The sequence below is a fragment of the Mobula hypostoma genome, chromosome 1 (assembly GCF_963921235.1).
Source record: "Mobula hypostoma chromosome 1, sMobHyp1.1, whole genome shotgun sequence".
In the NCBI taxonomy this organism is placed as follows: Eukaryota; Metazoa; Chordata; class Chondrichthyes; order Myliobatiformes; family Myliobatidae; genus Mobula; species Mobula hypostoma.
Genome location: NC_086097.1, coordinates 15,556,507 through 15,578,177, shown reverse-complemented (window position 1 = coordinate 15,578,177; position 21,671 = coordinate 15,556,507). Strand labels below are relative to the sequence as shown.

At 42.5% G+C, this 21,671-nt stretch overlaps 1 protein-coding gene across 1 annotated transcript in view; it reads right to left on the bottom strand.

Moving 5' to 3' along the window:
• Positions 1 to 21,671, bottom strand: part of trip11 (thyroid hormone receptor interactor 11) — a 142,331-nt gene that overhangs the window by 36,553 nt on the left and 84,107 nt on the right. Inside the window, exons 12-14 of the mRNA XM_063043804.1 lie at positions 15,630 to 15,823; positions 14,210 to 14,373; positions 10,124 to 10,227 (exon numbers count right to left, since the gene is read on the bottom strand). Coding sequence (XP_062899874.1) covers positions 10,124 to 10,227; positions 14,210 to 14,373; positions 15,630 to 15,823 — 462 coding nt within the window. The remainder of the gene's footprint in view (positions 1 to 10,123; positions 10,228 to 14,209; positions 14,374 to 15,629; positions 15,824 to 21,671) is intronic.

Below are 21,671 nucleotides of genomic sequence, written 5' to 3'. Positions count from 1 at the left end.
ATATGCGTTGATAATAGAAAAAAATCTATCCTTGAGTAAGTTTTATGTCTATGGGAATAGAACGAATAGTCTCTTTCTTTAGGATTGATTCTTCTCCATATATCAATCAAATTTAAATCCTTCATCAATGATAAAGTTAAATTTACTACCTTCAATTTTATAACAGCCTTGGTTGATCTATCTAAGACTGGGTCTAAGCAAAAATTAAAGTCTCCTCCAATTAATATTTTTTCATGTGCATCCGCCAAATTCAGAAAAGCTTCTTGTATGAATTTTGCATTATTTTCATTTGGTGCATAAATATTCATAAAAGTCCATAGTTCAGAAAAAAGTTGACAATGTATAATCACATATCTCCCCGCAGAATCAGTTATTACATTTTGTATTCTAATTGGTAACATTTTATTGATCAAAATTGCTACTCCCCACGCTTTTGAATTAAATGAAGCCGCAACAACACTACCCACCCAATCTCTCTTTAGTTTCTGATGTTCTGTTTCTGTTAGGTGCGTTTCCTGTAAAAAAGCTAAATCTATCTTCATTTTTTTAACATGTGTTAAGATTCTTTTTCTTTTCACTGGTCCATTAAGCCCATTAACATTAAAACTCAAAAAATTCAATAAATTAGTCATTATTCTTAACAAAGTTACTCCAATCTAAAACATTACTTATCTTCTCAACTCTCATAGTTCCCTGGGGAGTCTCTTTAAACTTCACCATGTTGCTATGTGTTCCCCTCCCAACCTTCCAGGCAAAAAGAAAAAAAAAGATAGAAAGAATACAAAAAAAGAAAAAACAAAATACCCCCCACTAATGTTGTGAATGAAAAGATACACAACACTACCCCCTTCCATTTTACGGGTCGTGGCAAAAGCCACGCTTGCACACATGATTAGCGTAGCAATTGATCAGTGCTTTTTCCAGCTCCCCCGCAACAAAAAAAATTATATATATATATATATATATAGACAAAATTAGTGTTACTATTCCCAACTGATATTCCTCCAATTTTAACCTTTCTTACCCCCCTCGTATAATTAATAATATATTTATACATTCATCCAGCTTCAAAAATCCAACAAGTCCATTCTTTAACCCAATCTTCATCTTCAATCTATCTCGCTCCCCTGGATTTGTTCTTGTATCTGGTGAATATTCAGAGAATCTCGCACAAACTGCTCTGCTTTCTGGTAGTCATCAAAAAATCTTTTTTCTCCACCAGGCAAAAAAATCTTCAAGGTTGCAGGATAACGCAGTATAAATTGATAACCATGATCCCATAGGGTTTTTTTTCACTGGATTTAATTTCTTCCTTCTCTTCAAAAGTTCATAACTTATATCAGGGTAGAAAAAAACTTTGTTCTCTTTAATCATCAAAGGCCCTTTTCTATCCTTGGCAGCTCGAGCAGCTGCCTGTAGAATCCTTCCCTTGTCTTGAAATCTTAAGAATTTTATTAAAATCGATTGTGGATATTGGTCATCTTTTGGTTTTAGTCTTAGAGCTCTATGTGCCCGCTCAATTTCAATTGGTCGAACCTCCTCTTCCATTTGCAAAACATCCAGAATCCATCTTTGAAAAAATTCTATTGGTTTTTCTCCCTCCGTACCTTCTTTAAGACCAACAATTTTAATATTATTATGTCTACTGAAATTTTCCAACATGTCCACTTTCTCCAAGAGTCGATTTCTTTCCGAGTTCCATACAAGCAGATCATTTTCTGTTTTTTCCACTCTATCATTCATATGCCCCATTACTCTTTCCATCTTCTGAAGCTTCTTATCCATTTTGTCCTGTCTTTCCATAACTTTATTATAGCACATCTTCGTATCTCTAAGCTCTTCTCTTACTTTTCTTAGTTTAGCCGTTAATTGCAATATAGCCTCTCTTATGTCTCTATCATCTCCTTTACTTCCAATCGCTTCCAATTCTTCCTCCTCTTCTTCATCTGTGTTCTCTGCAGAATCCAATTCTGACTCTGAGTCATTTTCAATTGCAGTGGCTGTCGGTTCTTGTAGTTTGCGTTGTGTCGATTTGCGCATGCGCATTTCCGGTATCTTCTTCGGAGAAACCGTTACCACCGCCATTGCTCCCTGTTCTACCGAAGGAGATCCAACCTGAGTCCGAGGCTCCATTGTTGCAGTAGGCCCTTTTTTCTTCCCCTCTCGCGGCTGCTTCGCAACAGCAGACTTCTTTTGTTGCGGTTTAGGAGGCATATCGTAAAGTAGTCTTACAAAGTTTATAAATAGTTTTCAGAAAATATTTATCAACTTTGTTTTGTTTAAACGGTACTTTACTGATTTGTTGCGGGAGAGCTGGATTTACACGTCTCAATCCCACGTCATCACGTGACGCCCCCCCGGTCCAAGTCCTTCCTGAGACAGATGTTGATTCTAGCCATAACCAACCTATCGAAGCATTTCCTCACCACAGATGTGAGTGCTACTGGATGACAGTCATTAAGGCAGCTGCTCTTCTTGGGCACTGATATAATTTGAACTAGGTGGGAACTTCTGACTAGAGCAATGAGAGATTGAAAATGTCTTTGAATAACGCCGCTAGTTGGTTGGCACAGGTTCTCACAGTCTAACAAGGTACTCCATTGGGTCCTGACATCTCCCCCTCTTGAAAGACAGCCTGGTGTCGGCCTTCGAGACAGATCACAGGGTCATCAGATGCTGCAGGCATCCTTATAACTGTGGTTTTATACTCCAGTGCAGTGATCATGAAATTAGAAAATTGTCATTAAAAAATAATCTAGCTCAGCAACAGCCTCAAGAGAATACTAGCTATTGTACCAAAATTGTGTAGCATGGACACAGGCCATTTGACCAATTTCAATCAATTCTGATTACTGGGCAATTTTCTGTATTAACCCCATCGCCCAGCACCTGCTCCATAGTCTTCTATACTAAGCAATTCCCTTAAATTCTGCCAGCGATCCAGCTTCAACCACTCTTTCAGGCACTTACTTATCTCTGGGTGCAGAAGCTCTCCTCATACCCCTCTAAATCTCTTCCCCCGAGTCTCATTAGTAGTCCTAAAATTCAGCACATCACATTTGTCAGGACTAAGTCCCATCTGCCATTTCTCAGCACAGGATGTCCTTAACAAAGCCTTGCTCACTGTCTCTGATTAGTTGCTGCCTTTCTAAATTACCATTAATTCTTCCTGCAGAATTTCCTCGAATATTGTCCCTACCTCTGGTGTTAGTCTCTCAGCTATAGACTTTTCCCTGCTGCATATTTGAAAAGGGGAGAGGGGCAGGTTTGCTGGCATCCAGTTCATTTTTAAGAAGCTGGGCAACAGCAACATTCATTGCCCAACCCTAACTGCTATTGAGAAGGCTGAGGTGAACCATCTTCTTGAACTACCGCAGTCCTTGTGATGAAGGTTGTCCCACAATACTGTTGATGCTGGGCGCAGTGTTTCAGGACTGAGATCAATCTGGTGAACCTATGCTAAACCAAGGCAAGCGTAGCTGTGATCTCATCAAAACCTAGTAATCATAAAATAACTTCATTACTTTATAATATAATAACTCAGCATTCTTCCTCCTGCTTTTTTTTTAAAAAAAGCTTCATAAATCACACATGAAGATCCTTCCATACACCAACATTTCCTAACTCCTCAACATTTCAGGAGAAAATGAGACTGTTGTTAATAAGGCGTCTGGTGCATTGGCCTTCATTAGTCAGGGGATCAAGTTCAAGAGCCACAAGATGATATTGCAGCTCTATAAAACCATAGCTTGACACCAATTAAAATATTGTCTCTAGTTCTGGTTGCCTCATTATAGGGAAAATGTGGAAACTTTAGAGAATACAGGGAGATTTACCAGGATGCTGGCTGGTTTGTTGAGCATAACTTATAAGGATAGATTGAGTGAGCTAACGCTTTTCTCTTTGGAACAATGGAGGCTGTGAGGTGACTTGGTAGAGGTGTACAAGATGATAAAAGGCACAGATTGAGTGGACAACTAGTAACCTTTTCCCCAGGGCAGAAATGGAGATCAGAGAAAACTATGGGGGGGGGACGGGGAATGCCAGAGGTAAGTTTGTCTTTTCTGTACAGAGTGCTGGGTGCATGGGACACGCCAGGGATGATGACAGAGACAGATACGTTGGAGACATTTGAGAGACGCTTTCCTGTAACGCCATAGGATTTAATCTTGTTAAGCAACCTCATGTGTGGCACCTTATAAAGCGCCTTCTGAAAATCTAAGGAGAGTCAGTGGATGTCATTTACTTGGATTTTCAGAAGGCATTTGATAAGGTGCCACACATGAGCTGCTTAACAAGATAAAATCCTATGGTGTTACAGGAAAGATACTGGCATGGATAGCAGAATGGCTGACAGGCAGAAGACAGCGAGTGGGAATAAAAGGGGCTTTTTCTAGGTATATTTCTCTCTCTCTCCTTTTTCTCCCTCTGTCCTTCTCACTATACTCCTTGCCCATCCTCTGGGCTTCCCCCCTCCCCGTTTCTTTCTCCTTACGCCTCCCGTCCCATGATCCTCTCCCTTCTCCAGCCTCATATCCCTTTTGCCAATCAACTTTCCAGCTCTTAGCTCTATTCCTCCTCCTCCTGTCTTCTATCATTTCTGATCTCCACCGCCCCCCCACTTTTAAATCTCTTACAATCTCTTCTTTCAGTTAATCCTGACAAAGGGTCTTGGCCCGAAATGTCGACTGTACCTCTTCCTATAGATGCTACCTGACCTGCTGCATGTACCAGAAGCTTTTGTGTGTGTTGCTTGAAATTCCAGCATCTGCAGATTTCCTCGTATTTGCGTTTTTAAATTCACTACTGTGAAGCCTCTTCTGGTGATGCCTACACTGAAGAGATTTAAATCTTCTCTTCGACGGGAGTTCAGTGAAACCATCTCTCTCTGCTCCCCATCTATAACTTCTTCGGCCCTTCAACTTTTCCACCACATTTTAACTCAGACTCGCTATTGCAGCAGTATATCCTTCCTTGGAACGTGTCTCCACCGCCAACTTCCTCCAGTTGGCTTTAGGATTCATTTTCGAGCCTCTCAATTTGGACCTTCTGAGGATCCCAGGTACTCACATTTTATTGTCTCTGCCTCCTGTCGCTTCTCCCATCAAGCTCTGAAGGCGACCCTCTCCGCCATGAGGAGGTATTTGGCGTCCCTATCCCAGATCCTTCCACACCTTCGGGACACTTTCTTGGCTGTCTGTAATGGACCTCCCCATTATTTCATCTTCCATTGGATCCATACCTACAATCGCTGTTTTTTTGACTTTGTCATGTTAGGCAAGGATCGCAAGATCTTACATCTGCAGACCCCAGAGCCTGCTGGCCCCGACGCTAGCAGGCATGAACTTCAGATTGCGGCCCCCGCCATTGATCTCGCTGGCTCCAGCAACCCAGGGCATATTCAAAACCCGGACTCCAGCAACAACCATGGACACCTTCAAAGTGATTGCGCAACCACCAATTGCGACTCCAGCCTTGAACTCCAGGCCCTGTCTTCACGTGCTGCTCTTGTGACTCCCGTCTCCCATTCCCCCACCACCACTCTGCAACCCCGTCTCTCTCACATTCCATCATCTACTCCTGGGTCCTCGGAGGTTCCATCGTCCTCTCACCCCAACCCTCCCCTCTCCAGTGTCGCAACCAGCCCTCCCCCTCCCCCCTCTGATCCCAGCTCTCATCCATGCCAGGTCTTTACCATCCCCTCTGACCTTCAACTGTCTGAGGCAGAGCGCTCTGTCCTCAGTAAGGGCCACACCTTTGCCCACACCTCAGCGAGTTCCGTGTTCACCATGATGCGGAACTCTTCTTCCTCTGGCTCCATCTTCGAGCCTACTTCTTCAGCAAAGACTCTCCCACCACCACCAATGACCCCTTCTCCGGTCTTCAACCCTCCTCCTCTTCATGGACACCCCGCTCTGGATCTCTTTATTGCTAACTGCTGACGGGACATCAACTGTCTCGACTTCACCACACCTTGCTCCCATTCCAACCTCACTCCTTCCGAACGCTCTGCTCTCCACTCCCTCCGCACTAATCCTAACCTTACTATAAAACCCGCCCGCCGATAAGGGGGGTGCTGTTATAGTCTGGCGTACTGACCTCTACCTTGCCAATGTACAGCAACAACTCGCGGATACCTCCTCTTATTTACCCCTCGATCATGATCCCACTAAGGAGCACCAGGCCATTGTCTCCCACACCATCACCAACTTTATCCACAGGGGGATCTCCCATCCACTGCTACCAAGCTTATAGTTCCCACACCCCGCACTTCCTGTTTCTACCTCCTACCCAAGATCCACAAACCTGCCTGTCCAGGTAGACCTATTGTCTCAGCTTGCTCCTGCACCACCGAACTCTTTTCTGCATACCTCGACACTGTTTTATCCCCCCTTGTTCAATCCCTTCCTACCTATGTTCGTGACACTTCCCATGCTTTAAATTTTTTCGATGATTTTAAGTTCCCTGGCACTTTATTTTCACTATGGATGTCCAGTCCCTATATACCTCCATGCCCCACCAGGAAGGTCTCAAAGCTCTCCGCTTCTTTTTGGATTCCAGACCTAATCAGTTCCCCTCTACCACCACTCTGCTCCATCTAGCAGAATTGGTCCTTACTCTTAATAATTTCTCCTTTGGCTCCTCCCACTTCCTCCAAACTAAAGGTGTAGCCATGGGCACCCATATAGGTCCCAGCTATGCCTGCCTTTTCGTTGGCTTTGTGGAACAATCCATGTTCCAAGCCTATACTGGTATCTGTCCCCCACTGTTCCTTCACTACATCAATGACTGCATTGGCGCTGCTTCCTGCACGCATGCTGAGTTCATTGACTTCATTAACTTTGCCTCCAACTTTCACCCTGCCCTCAAGTTTACCTGGTCCATTTCCGACACCTCCCTCCCCTTTCATGATCTTTCTGTCTCTACCTCTGGAGACAGCTTATCTACTGATGTTTACTATAAGCCTACGGACTCTCACAGCTACCTGGGCTATTCCTCTTCCCACCCTGTCGCTTGCAAAAATGCCATCCCCTTCTCGCAATTCCTCCATCTCTGCCACATCTGCTCTCAAGATGAGGCTTTTCATTCCAGGACCATAAGACAAAGGAGCAGAAGTCAGCCATTCGGCCCATCGAGTCTGGGTAGATGCCCTCCTTTTTTAAAGAAGGGGGCTTCCCTTCCTCCACCATCAACTCTGCTCTCAAATGCATCTCTCCCATTTCACACACATCTGCTCTCACGCCACCCCACTAGGAATAGGGTTCCCCTTGTCCTCACCTACCACCCCACCAGCCTCCAGGTCCGTAACTTCCGCCACTTCCAACGGGGTCCCAACACTAAACACATCTTTCCCTCCATCCCCCCGCTTTCCGCAGGGATCGTCCCCACGCGACTCCCTTGTCCATTCGTTCCCCCCATCCCTTCCCACCGATCTCCCTCCCGGTACTTATCCTTGTAAGCGGAACAAATGCTACACATGCCCTTACACTTCCTTCCTCACCACCATTCAGGGCCCCAGACAGTCCTTCAAGGTGAGGCGACACTTCACCTGTGAGTCGGCTGGTGTCTTATACTGCGTCTGGTGCTCCCGATGCGGCCTTCTATATATTGGTGAGACCCAACGCAGACTGGGAGACCGTTTCGCTGAACACCTACGCTCTGCCCGCCAGAGAAAGCAGCATCTCCCAGTGGCCACACATTTTAATTCCACGTCCCATTCCCATTCTGATATGTCTATCCACTGCTTCCTCTACTGTAAAGATGAAGCCACACTCAGGTTGGAGGAACAACACCTTATATTCCGTCTGGGTAGCCTCCAACCTGATGGCATGAACATTGACTTCTCTAACTTCCATTAATGCCCCACCTCCCCTTCGTACCCCATCCGTTATTTTATTTATTCATTATTAATTTTTTTTCCTCTCTCTCCTTTTTCTCCCTCTGTCCCTCTCACTATACCCCTTGCCCATCCTCTGGGCTTCCCCCCTCCCCCTTTCTTTCTCCCCAGGCTTCCCATCCCATGATCCTCTCCCTTCTCCAGCCTCATATCCCTTTTGCCAATCAACTTTCCAGTTCTTAGCTCCACCCCTCTCCCTCCTGTCTTCTCCTGTCATTTCTGATCTCCCCCTCCCCCTCCCACTTTCAAATCTCTTACTATCTCTTCTTTCAGTTAGTCCTGATGAAGGGTCTTGGCCGGAAATGTCGAGTGTACCTCTTCCTATAGATGCTGCCTGGCCTGCTGCATTCACCAGCATTTTGTGTGTGTTGCTAGAGGGACAGGAAGTGCTGAAGAAGCAATGCAATTGCAGCAGGACTTAGACAAGTTGGAAGAAAAGGCAAAAAAACTGGCAGATGGAATACAGTGTTGGGAAATGTATGATAACTCACTTTGGTAAAAGGAACAATTATGCGGACTATTATCTAAATGGAAAGAAGATTCAAACATCAGAGGTGCAAAGGGGCTTAGGAGTCCTCATGCAAGACTCCCAGAAGGTTAATTTTCAGCTTGAGTCTGCGGTTAAAAAAAAGCAAATACAATGTTGACATTTATTGCAAGGGAAACAGAATATAAGAACAAGGAGATAACGCTGAGCCTTTATAAGACACTAGTCAGACCACACTCAGAGTATCGTTAAGTTTTGAGCCCCATATCTCAGAAAGGATGTGCTGTCATTAGAGACAGTCCAGAGGAGATCCACGAGGATGATTCCGGGAATTAAGAGGTTAATGTATGAGAAGCATTTGGCAGCTTTAGGCCTGTACTGACTGGAATTTAGACAAGTTTGTGGGGATCTCATTGAAACCCACCGAATGTTGAAAGGACTAGATAGGATGGATGTGAAGAGGATGTTTTCTGTGGTGGGGGTATCCAGAACTAGAGAGCACAGCCTCGAAATTGAAGGGCAACCCTTCAGAACAGAGGTAAGGAGGAATTTTTTAGCCAGAGAGTCGTAAATCTGTGGAATGTTCTACCACATACTGCGGTGGAGGCCACGTCCATGCGTATATTTAAGGCAGAAGTTGATCGTTTCCTGATCGGTCAGGGTATCAAAGGATATGGCGAGAAGGCAGATGTATGGGGTTGTGTGAGATCCAGGATCAGCCATGATGGAATGGTGGAGCAGACTTGATGGCCTGAATGGCCTAATTCTGTGAACTCTTAGATAGGCGCATGGACAATAGGAAAATGCAGGGTCTTGTAGGAGGGGAGGGTTAGATTGATCTTAGAGCAGGTTAAAAGGTCAGCACAACATCGTGAGCTAGAGAGCCTATGCTGTGCTGTAATGCTCTATGTAAAATATTTCTGTATTCTTCCAAAAGTGAATAGCCTCATAATTTCCACAATGTACTCTCTCCTTCATTGCCTAAGCATACTTGGTGTCTCCCTCCCAGGAATCCTCCCACACAGCTTTATATCAATGACATTTCGATGTATTACATGGCGCAACATCGAAATTTTTCACTGGTGAGGCTACTCTAAAGGATCTAATGGATAAAGTCCCAGTGGAATAATCAATTAAATTCAACCCACAGTGTAATTAATAAATTATGATTATAATATCTGGATAAAACATTTTATAAAATAACTCAATATAACCTTGGCAGAATTTCATCAATCAAAACAAATGTTTGCATTTAACAATTACTTAAAGCTGAATCCAAGGATTAGTTTGACATTTTGTAATGGTTAACAAGGCAATAAACCTATTTAGGGTCAGATATCACTGATGTGAGTGCACAAACTGAACACAAGGCTTAAATAATTGCTGCTAAACACTTTGGTGGAGAAATCAGCCTTTCATTGGTAACACTAAAAGCACATATTTAATCATACATATGAATTGCTTTGCTTTTCTGAAATTCAGCTTCAATGAAGTCAACAGCTATGAATTTCAGAAAAATACAAGCTGAAACTGCCATTGAACTTTCACGTTTAGTGAAAGCAAACAGATTGTTAGAAAAGTAAACATTCTGTGACCTAAGGCATCAGGCAATGCAGGACATCACTGATGTCGGATATCACAAAATAGCCAGTGGTAAATCACAGATAAACTCACTAACTATTGCATAACATTATTATACTTGAAACTGGTCAAAAAATGCTGACAAATTTTTCCCTTACCTCTAATTCTGTGACTCTTTTCTCAAGACTTAATGCTTTCTTTTTCCACTCTGCAATTTCCTTCTGATATCTCTCCAGCTCAGTTGCATACATCGCTTTCTCCTCTGCATGTTGGCACAGAAAATATACATGGACATAGAATGAGCAAAGCTATCTACATTATTAGCATACAATTTATTACTATACTGCAAGACTAGAAATATAGCTCTGATTATTAAAAGAAATTGAAAGACATCTAGCAAGCTGTCACACAAAAAAATGGGAAAAAACATCATGGAAGAAAATTTTAAATATTTTGTTGACCAAAATATTCTGAATTAAAACAAAAAGGATAAATATTCCAGGCCTGCTTTGCAATGAATTAACTGACCCCAGTCAGAGAGATACCATTGATCCTATATTTGGCTTCAAAACCTCACGGGATAGTAATGAAAGGAAAGAAAACTAATAGTCCTTGTTTAGAGTGATGCAATCAGGAAATGCGGAGAACCATAGAAGTGAATGGCACAGATGTAAGACATTCAGGCCATCATGCTTCCATCGGCAAAAACAAACTTCAGCCTTCTATCAACCCTGCATTTTCTTTAGTTTCATGTACAATTTTCTTCTGCACTGTGATTTTCTATCTCAACCATAGTCTTTATTGCAAAAACTTCACGTACAAAGTGTGTATCCTTCATTCTCTTACACTATGTAAATTAGAAATTAATCCCTGCCTTGACACTAAATCCTAAACTTGCTTTGCTACATTTTCTCTAGGCTGTAAGAAACTTCTTACAAGTATATACTGTATGTGCCCTGTTACTAAATCCCATGGTCTGATCGATCAGTAATTGCATTTTCACAACTTATGTTCTGTGCCTTACTGTTTATCCACTAATTAACATGTTTTTATGGAAATAATGGTTCCCTGCTTAGCCATATTATATTGCAACTACCTTCTAACCGCCTCATTACACCAATTTAATGTGTTTTTGACAGATTTTAACTATATTCTAACTCCAGCAACAGATATCAAACCTTCCCTGCTGTTAATATAACAATCATACTCACACTTCGGGGTGGGGGGGGGGCAATTTCTGATTGTACATAACAAGAAAAAATGGAGTGACATCTGTGCGATGTGTTGATGCTTTGATTCTACACTATATGACTACATCGTTGAAATATTTCTTGTTTACAAGCATTACAATTACCATAGATCATTTATTTATTATTGTCCATTCTGTTTCCAAACTCACCTTCATAAATATTACGCAGCTTTTCACTCATGGTACTCATTGTAAATGATTTTACTGGCAAGGTACTACACCAGCTGTATGACCAGAAATGTTCTTTTCCCATCACCCAACAATACAATACACTCAAGGTCAAGAAACACAATTTGCAAAATGACTTTTATGCCATGATCTAATCCTGTTGAGAAGCAAACCAAGATGGTTTACTCATTTCAGTTAAGCTATCAGTAAGACATTTATTTCTGTTACCAACTGTAGAATCTGATGAAGGGTCTCAGCCCGAAATGTCAACTCTTTATTCCTCTCCATAGATGCTGCCTGACCTGCTGGGTTCCTCCAGAATTTCATGTGGGTTGCACTGGATTTCCAGCATTTGTAGGATCTCTTATATGTAGATTCAAATGGATATCTCCAAATGAGTTCACACTAAAACATTATTTTATATACATTAACAATGTACATGTAAATGTACAAATGCATTTAATAAAATTGCACATTTCATGAAAACTGCTGATGTTGATAGTAAGAATGCTAGTCTTCAACTACAGAATGATATTACTATGTTGATGCGACTTAATCCTGGAAAGTATGGGGTGAGGCATTTTGATAGAATAGGCAAGGAAGTACACAATGAATTGGATCCTACAAAGTACTCAGTAATAGACCTTAGTGTACAAAGGATGAAATGCAAAACTCACCGAAAACAACAGCATAGGTGGTTAAGGTGGTATACAGGACACCTGCATTCATTAACTATAGCCAGAAATGTAACAGCAGGGTTATAGTATAACTATAGAGCAGGAATTCCCAACATTTTTTGGTGCCGTGGACCCTTACTATTAACTGAGGGGTCAGTGCCCCCCCCCGCTATAGAGAATACTAGCTCGGTCACAGCTGTAGCACTGTGTGCAGCTTGTTTTTTATTCCATAGGAAGCAGGCGATTGCACTGGATAGGGTGCAGAGGAGATTCGCCAGACATTTGCCTTCTTTAACCATGAGGAGCAAATACAATAGGTTTGTTTCCCTTACAGAAGACTGGGGGTGTGGGAACACACAGAAACTATCCGAAATATTAAAAAATTAAGAGGGGCATAAATAAAATAGATAGCAAATAACTTTCACCCATACCAGATGACCAATAGCCAGAGGACATAGGCTTAAGTTGAAGAGTTGGAGAGTTAGAGGAGATCCTAGGACTATTTTATAACACCCCCGCCCCCCGCCCGAATCCAGAGTATGGCTGAAATCACTGCCTGAGGGATGCTGGAACCAGACAATCTCAGAACAATTAAGAATTTACATGAGCCCTTGAAACACCATGACATAAGGCTCCAGGCTAGATGCTACAAAGTAATAAGATGATCAGATATAGGAGCAGAATTAGGCCATTCGGCCCATAAAAACTGCTCCGACATTCAGTCATGGCTGGTTTATTATCTTTCTCAAACCTGTTCTCCTGCCTTCTTCTCGTAACCCTTGACCCCCTTACTAATCAAGTATCTATTGACCTCCACTTTAAATATATCCTAAGACTTGGCCTCCACAGCCATCTGTAGCAATGAATTCCACAGATTTACCACCCTCTGATTAAAGAAATTTGTCCTCACCTCCCGTAAAGGGAAGCCCTTCTAATCGGAGTCTGTGCCCCCTCTGATCCTAGACTCTCCCACTATTGGAATACCTTGTTATCTAAGTGTTTATTTGGTTCTAACTCAAATGCCAATCTTATAGTTTTGCCATTTACAACATCTGTCATCTAGAAAGCAGAACATTGGTTCAGTACGAAGGTCAATTTGTATCAGAGTGAAGTTCAAGGGGAATAAAAGATATTGAATCAACTGCATCTCTTCCATTTCATGCACATCTGCTCTTACCCCATCCTCGCACGACCCTACCAGGGATAGGGTTCCTCTTGTCCTCACCTACCACCTCACCAGCCTCTGCGCCCAGTACATAATTCTCCAGAACATCCGCCATCTCCAACGGGATCCCACCGCCAAGCGGATCTCTCCCTCCCCCCACCCACTTTCTGCTCTGCGTAGGGAGTGACCCCTGCGGGACTCCCTTGTCCATTCGTCTCTCCCCACTGATCTCCCTCCTGGCACTTATCCTTGCAAGTAGATCAAGTGCCACACCTGCCCCTACACCTCCTCCCTCACTACCATTTAGGGCCCCAAACAGTCCTTCCAGATGAGGCGACACCACCTGTGAGTCTGTTGGGTCATATACTGTGTCCAGTGCTCCCTGTGTGGCCTCCTGTGTGTTGGCGAGACCCAACGTATACTGGGAGACTGTTTCACCAAGCACCTACGCTCTGTCCGTCAGAAGTGGGATCTCCCAGTGGCCACCCATTTTAATTCCACTTCCCATTCCCATTCTGATATGTCAATCCATGGCCTCCTCTACTGTTGCGATGAGACCACAATCAGGTTGAAGGAACAACACCCTATATTCCATCTGGGTAGCCTCCATCCTGATGGTATGAACATCGATTTCTCGGATTTCCGGCGTTTCTTTCTCCTCTCCTCCTGCCTTTTAAATCTATCCCTCATCTTTTTTTCTCCATTCCTGAAGGATTTCGGCCCAAAATGTTGACTACTTTTTTACCTAGATACTGCCTGGCCTGCTGAGTTCCTCCAGCCTTCTGTGTGTGTTGCTTGGGTTTCCAGATTTTTCTTATTGCTTACTTATCTTGACAGAAATCTACGGGTTGCAAATAATTACAATCTTTGGAAACACAATGACAGAAGTATAAAGGAAGCAGTAAAAATCTGAACATCTAAACTTAATCATCCATCTGACTCGGCTTACTCCTAAGCCACTTGTTTTGCTTGAGCAACATCTCACCCTGTTGAAATTGCTCTATCACCATCTGCAGGTTAGTCAGTGACATTGCATACTGCTTCACTTGTTCTTGAGCGGCACGCAGCTGCACCATCGTATCGTCTCGCTGCTTCGTGATGGCCTGAAGTTGTTCTTGCAAAGACTCCACTTGAAGACTGGCTTGGTGGCTATAGGGAAGAAATGTATGGTGTTCTGATGATAAGGTACACTGTTCAAGAATAACATGCCTTCAGATAAAATGGCTTGGAAGCAAATGTGAAATTATATGCATAACATCACAGTAACTGTGTAGTCACCCATGCCTCCCAGAAAATAAATCGTATCTGACACTAGAGCAACTAATTTTCCATTAGCAACCTGCCTGATTAATATATGTTGGTACCACATTTAGAATGAAGCTAATTATTAACTGTCAATGTGTTTGGATTAATTACATTCATACGCCTGCTGAGATGCAGAAGAAAATGTGAACTTTTTTAAAAATTTCAAGCAAAACTTACAAATTTGCCTCTCCTCTGCTTTATGGAATACTATCCCTAGAATTCACCATCTTGATTAAATTGGGAGCTATCTCAGGGATTTTGGATCTTGTAGAAACCAAACATAGGAATAAATCTAGGCCAACCACTAGAGAAATGTTGCAGTATGACAGGTAGCCTATTCTGGCAGTATAAGGAAGGTGATATATTAATTATCCTTCTTTCTTTTTACTTACCTGTTGCTAAAATAAGCAGGCTGACTGACCTTAGTTTGACCTTATCTCATGCTATAGAAGTCTAAAGTCACTTCGGTCAGTAATGTCATACAAAACATGACTCATAATGATTCATTGTGAAGAACAACTCAGGGAAGTCATAGGAAGTGACTGTGTGGTATGGAAATTGCACTGCAGAAGGCTCTACCAACAGGTAGTCAAAACTGCCCAACGTATCACTGGCACCAGCCTACCCGCCATAGATGCAGAAAGCTGCTAAAAGGCCCATAACATCCTGAAGAATCCCACCCACCTTCTCAAGGACTGTTTGTTCCATTCCCATCAGGAAGGAGGCGACGCAACATCCACACCAGGACCACCAAACTCAATAAAAGTTACTTTCCCCAAGCAATAAGGCTGATGAACACTACCCACTAACTCACCCCTCCACACCCCTACCACCACTATTTAATCATTTTCTGACAGAATCACCTCCTGTACGTAGCGCCACAGGACATACATAAGCTATCTTATGTTATTATATTTATTGTGTTATTTTATTATCATGTTCTTTAACTTACTGTGTTTTTTGTGTTGCATCGGATCTACAGTAACAATTTTATTCTCCTTTACACTTCCATACTGAAAATGACATTAAACAATCCTGAAACTTATCCACCTTAACTACCATTTCAAAATCTAATATTTTCTAAAAAGGATGACTTCTACCTTGCACTTTCCACAGCGCAAGATGAGGATGCCAACTTCTCCTCCAAAAAGGTAATCTTCCTCCTCAGCTCAGTCTCTCGGTCCTCAGCTGTCAAGGCCTCTTTGGTGTATGATTCTTCTATCTCAATTAAGTGGTTTCGCAGTCGCTGCAACTCCTGGTTCAGACGCTGCTCCTTATCACGCATATGCTGCAACTGAAAAATAGGGTATTCATATCGTGATGGGTTTAAAGCAGGTTTCCTAATAGTTTCTGTTTTCCCGAAGGCAAATTACATGAAAGTAGAAGACATGACATGAAGGAAGAGAGGTAAGGCAGACACGCTGGAACCCATGTTGGGTTGGGGGCTGACCCCACACATCGTCACTGTTCTCCAGTGTTCAGTCCTGCTGCTGACCCAGCGCAAGACAAGCTGTTTTGCCTTCATCTGCTGAACCTGCACAAGATGAGGAACCGTTCTTGCAAAACTTGTATTTAAAATATTTATAATCAACGTTAAGTTCTTTCCGAGCACATACAGTAAAATAAATTAATTAATTTACACCATTTAAGGTTGCTCCTTAATTAATAACTCTCCAAGACAACATCCACGCACCATCAGTCTTTAGGCCATCCCACTCAGGGATGTGCTAATATTATTTTTCATGACTGTATGTACTATCATATCTACACAGTGGCATGCAAACATTTGAGCACCCCTGGTCAAAATTTCTGTTACTGTGAATGGTTAAGTGAGTAGAAGATGAACTGATCTGCAAAAGTCAACGTTAAAGATGAAACATTCTTTTCAACATTTTAAGCAAGATTAGTGTATTATTTTTGTTTTGTACAATTTTAGAGTGAAAAAAGGAAAAGAGCACCATGCAAAAGTTTGGGCACCCCAAGAGATTTGAGCTCTCCGATAACTTTCACCAAGTCCTCAGACCTTAATTAGCTTGTTAGGGCTATGGCTGGTTCACAGTCATCATTAGGAAAGGCCAGGTGATGCAAATTTCAAAGCTTTATAAATACCCTGACTCCTCAAACCTTGTCCCAACAATCAGCAGCCATGGGCTCCTCTAAGCAGCTGCCTGGCACACTGAAAATTAAAATAAATGATGCCCACAAAGCAGGAGAAGGCTCTAAGAAGATAGCAAACCGTTTTCAGGTAGCCGTTTCCTCAGTTTGTAACGTAATTAAGAAATGGCAGTTAGCAGTAACGGTGGAGGTCAAGTTGAGGTCTGGAAGACCAAGAAAACTTTCCGAGAGAACTGCTCGTAGGATTGCTAGAAAGGCAAATCAAAACCCCTGTTTGACTGCAGAAGACCTTCAGGAAGATTTAGCAGACTCTGGAGTGGTGGTGCACTGTTCTACTGTGCAGTGACACCTGCACAAATATGACCTTCATGGAAGAGTCATCAGAAGAAAACCTTTCCTGCATCCTCACTGCAAAATTCAGTGTCAGAAGTTTGCAAAGGAACATCGAAACAAGCCTGATGCATTTTCGAAACAAGTCCTGTGGACTGATGAAGTTAAAATAGGACTTTTTGGCCGCAATGAGCAAAGGTATGTTTGGAGAAAAAAGGGTGCAGAATTTCATGAAAAGAACACCTCTCCAACTGTTAAGCATGGGAGTGGATCGATCATGCTTTGGGCTTGTGTTGCAGCCAGTGGCATGGGGAACATTTCACTGGTAGAGGGAAGAATGAATTCAATTAAATACCAGCAAATTCTGGAAGCAAACACCACACTGTCTGTAAAAAAGCTGAAGATGAAAAGAGAATGGCTTCTACAACAGGATAATGTTCTTAAAACACACCTCAAAATCCACAATGGACTACCTCAAGAGGCGCAAGCTGAAGGTTTTGCCATAACCCTCACAGTCCCCTGATCTAAACATCATCAAAAATCTGTGGATAGACCTCAAAAGAGCAGTGCATGCAAGATGGCCCAAGAATCTCAAAGAACTAGAAGACTTTTGCAATGAAGAATGAGCAAAAATCCCCCAACCAAGAATTGAAAGACTCTTAGCTGGCTACAGAAAGCATTTACAAGCTGTGATACTTGCCAATGGGGGTGTTACTAAGTACTGACCATGCAGGGTGCCCAAACCTTTGCTTCAGGCCCTTTTCCTTTTTTGTTATTTTGAAACTGTAAAAGATGGAAATAAAAAAGTAATCTTGCTTAAAATATTAAAGAAATGTGTCATCTTTAACTTTATGCCTTTTGGAAATCAGGTCATCTTTTACTCACTTAGCTATTCACAGTAACAGAAATTTTGACCAGGGGTGCCCAAACTTTTGCATCCCACCGTATGTGCTGTGTGTGACTGTATTACTGTGTTTTGTATCTTGGCCTCAGAAAAATAGTTTTTATAGCTGCGTAAATGTACGTGGTTGAATGACACTGTGAAATCTGAACTTAAACATCAGACGGACAAGATCCCAAGACCAAGTGCATTCCTATACTTAACTGCCAGTGAAGAGAACTTCAAAACCTCCTCTGCAATCAAACTTGTGGTCAAGTGTTTTCAAGTTAAAGAAACTGATTCTTCTGAATCGAGCAAATCACACAATTCACTGCTTCACTAAACCTACTGAGGCAACAACAGGTACCCTTAAATGTGTCTGGGCACAGTAGAATGCACATTTCCGGAAACCAGTTCATATTGAATGCCCTGACCTAGGATACAAAAGATGTAATTTATAAAATATGATTTATGTTAGTTGTTAATCACAAACATCTCATGATTTGTCTCACTTTGAGCTTTAATTGACTCTTTGGTTGCCAGTTACATGGTGCATAACTGCAACAAGATGTGTTGATCCTTTACCTAGCAAGCAGAAGGCCTAAATCATCGAGGGCTGTAGTAGACTGAAAAACACAGTGAAGATCAGAATGCACAGAAGAGTTCCAACACCAAATTAAAACTGAGTCTGTAATATAACCAAAACTACATACCATCACACACTTCCAATAGTTCATTTAACGTGGGGAGTTATTAACTAAGGAACAACCTTAAAAGACGTAAATTAATCAACTTATTTGGTGCATGTGCTTCAAAGAACTTAATGTTGATAATAAATATTTTAAGTACAAATTTTTTGATTTTTCTACTTCGTGAAGAAACATGCCCCTCTAAGAAAGCTCAAATGATCTGAAGATGCTCAAAAACCCCAGAAAACAAGAAAAATTAATTTTGTTTTAGAGCTCCCTTAGCAAGGTATCAAGCAGGTTATGTAAAAGATGGAAATAAAAAAAGTTTTCTTGCTTAAAATATTAAAGAAACGTCTTTAACTTTATGCCTTTTGGAAATCAGTTCATATTTTACTTGCTTAGCTATTCACAGTAACAGAAATTTTGACCAAGGGGTGCCCAAATTTTTGCATGCCACTGTATATCCCTATTATTGCAAGACTGCCTTAACCAAAAGCACTTGAAACATGTTACCTCACAGGAGGCATTTGAATAGTACTGCATTAAACAACTACTGTGTTAAGGTAACTCCATAGATAAGTTACTGAAAAGCTAGAATTCTGGACATGGATCAAGATACACAAGTTTGGATCTCGTTGTGGCACTTGGAGCATTTTAAATTCAAAATAGTAAATAAAATCCAGACCTTTAAGTACAAAGCTTGATCCAGTATAGGTAGTCATGAAACTACAGGATACTGAGAACCAAGTCTGCCTCCTGACATTTATGCACTATATATGATTCCACCTCTATTTAAGTTATTGAGTTAACTTCCTTCTCCATTCAGATGTAATTGGAATGCACAATAAATCCCAGCACTGCTAGCAACTAACAGGTACCTGGAATGAATGAAGACATCATTTTGTTTTATTTTACAGTAAGTGGTTAAAATCATTTATTTCTGATATTGCTTAAACAACCCTGGATTATCACCCAACAAGAAAAAGCAGACCACCACCTCCCCCACTGTCACAAATATCATTACATCAGCAGTTCTCCAATCCACAGCCTCCAACTTGAACGTGCCCCAACCCCGCACTTGCTGCTCTCAACTCTTATCCAAGATCCACAAGCAGTACTTTCCCAGTATGCCCATTGTTTCTACCTGCTCTTGCCGTGTTGAATGTTATCTCCTCGTACCTTGACTCTACTGTGTCTCCTATTGTCCAGTCGTTTCCCACCTCCATCCTGGAGACCTCACATGCTCTCCACCATTTTGACAACTTCCCTCCCTATCTAACCCTCCCTGACCCCTGAACTTACCCATACAACCATGGGAAGTGCAACATTTATTCCTACACGTCATCCCTCACACCATCCAGAGACCTAAACAGTTCTTCCAGGCAAGGCAAAGATTCACATGCACCTCCTCCATCCTTATCTACTGCATTTGATGCTCTTTATGTGGCCTCTTCTAGAGCAAGTACAGAGCAGGTAGTCAATTTGCATTCTCTCCTCAGTGGTCACCGTGATTGCCGGGTTGCATGCTAGTTGAACTCCCCTTCCTGTTCCCACACCAACTTGTCAACCATTGGCCTTCTTCACTGCCAGGGTGAGACCCAACACAAACTAGAGGAAAACAAAACCTGTACTGCCTGGGAATTTGACAACACAATGACACAAAGTTTGAGCTTTCCAATTTCAGGTAACCCTTAGCTCCTGTGTTCACCTCGCTCTATCTTCTTCTGATCCACTTCTATCCATCCATTTATGTTCCCTTTCCCATAGGGAGGGGAGAGAGCAGCGCGCCGCGCGTGCGCAGCCCTCCGGTGAAAAATGATATTGTATCCGTTAAATAGGGGCCGTGGACAATTCTGATTTGATGGAGAGACGTGAAAGCACAGAGGAACATCTGGAGAAATTTCTGAAATGCCAGTTCGCTGCTGTTGTTACTGCGCGGCCGGGAATCTTCCGGAGGGAAGGCCTCAAAATCCCCGGCTTTGCCTGCTGTTGGCAACCGAGATTGAGGTCGAATCGTTCGGACAGAGATGGCGCTCAGTACTCGGTGTCGGAGAGCTGATCGGAGGCTCGAAGTTTTCAGATGACTCAGAGTTGGACTGTGGTCAGGCATGGCAGGGAGAGTTTTTCTTCCTTCTCCCGTCTGCATGAAATGTGGGACATCTGAGAGACTTTGAACTTTTTACTGTGCTCATGGACTGTTCTTCGTCAAGTTATAGTATTGTTGCACTGTTGTAACTATATGTTATAATTATGTGGTTTTAATAGTTTTTTCAGTCTTGGTCTGTCCTGTGTTTTGTGATATCACACCGGAGGAAATACTGTATCATTTCTTAATGCATTCATTACTAAATGACAATAAAAGAGGACTGCGTGTCTTCATAATCTAATCCTCCAACACCCATCATTCATTTCTGTTCCACACTTGGGTCTATCCACCTACTACCCAAACACTGCACTCACCAGATTCCCTCCTCCATCTGCCTACCTCTCCATTAAAATTCCCATTATCACCTTCCTTATCTCTGAGATTCCAGCACTTGTAATCTTTACTTCCCCGCTCATGACTAGCTTGTCTCCACCCTTACTTTTCCCCATCTACCCCACAGCTCAGCCTGTCTCCAAAGGCCCCTTTACTTCCTCCTCATCTTATCTGCTTCCACCTATCACCCACCTGCCTGTCTCTCAATTCCATCCCACCTCCTCACCTTTAGCTCACTCCTTCTGCCCATCATCTCACCCTGCCTCAGTCCACCTTTCACGTACTAGCCTGTCACATCACTCCCATTCTCCTCTTTATACCGACTGCCTTCCCTTTGACTCTCAGTCCTGACAGAGGATCTCAACCTGAAACTTCAACAACTCCTTTCCCCACCCACAGATGTTACTCGACCCACCATGCTCCTCCAGCAGATAGTCTATTGCTCTAGATTCCAGCATCTGCAATCTCTTGTGTCACCATTTATTGCCCGTGTCTAATTGACATGGAGCCATGCTCTTCAGATGCAGAAATCTTTTCGGTGAGGCATTCCACATGACTCAGCAAAAGTGAAGTAACAGCAATGTATTTATAGGTCAGGATAGTGTGTTCATCTCTGTGTGACTGAGAGGAGATCCAGCAGATGGTGGTG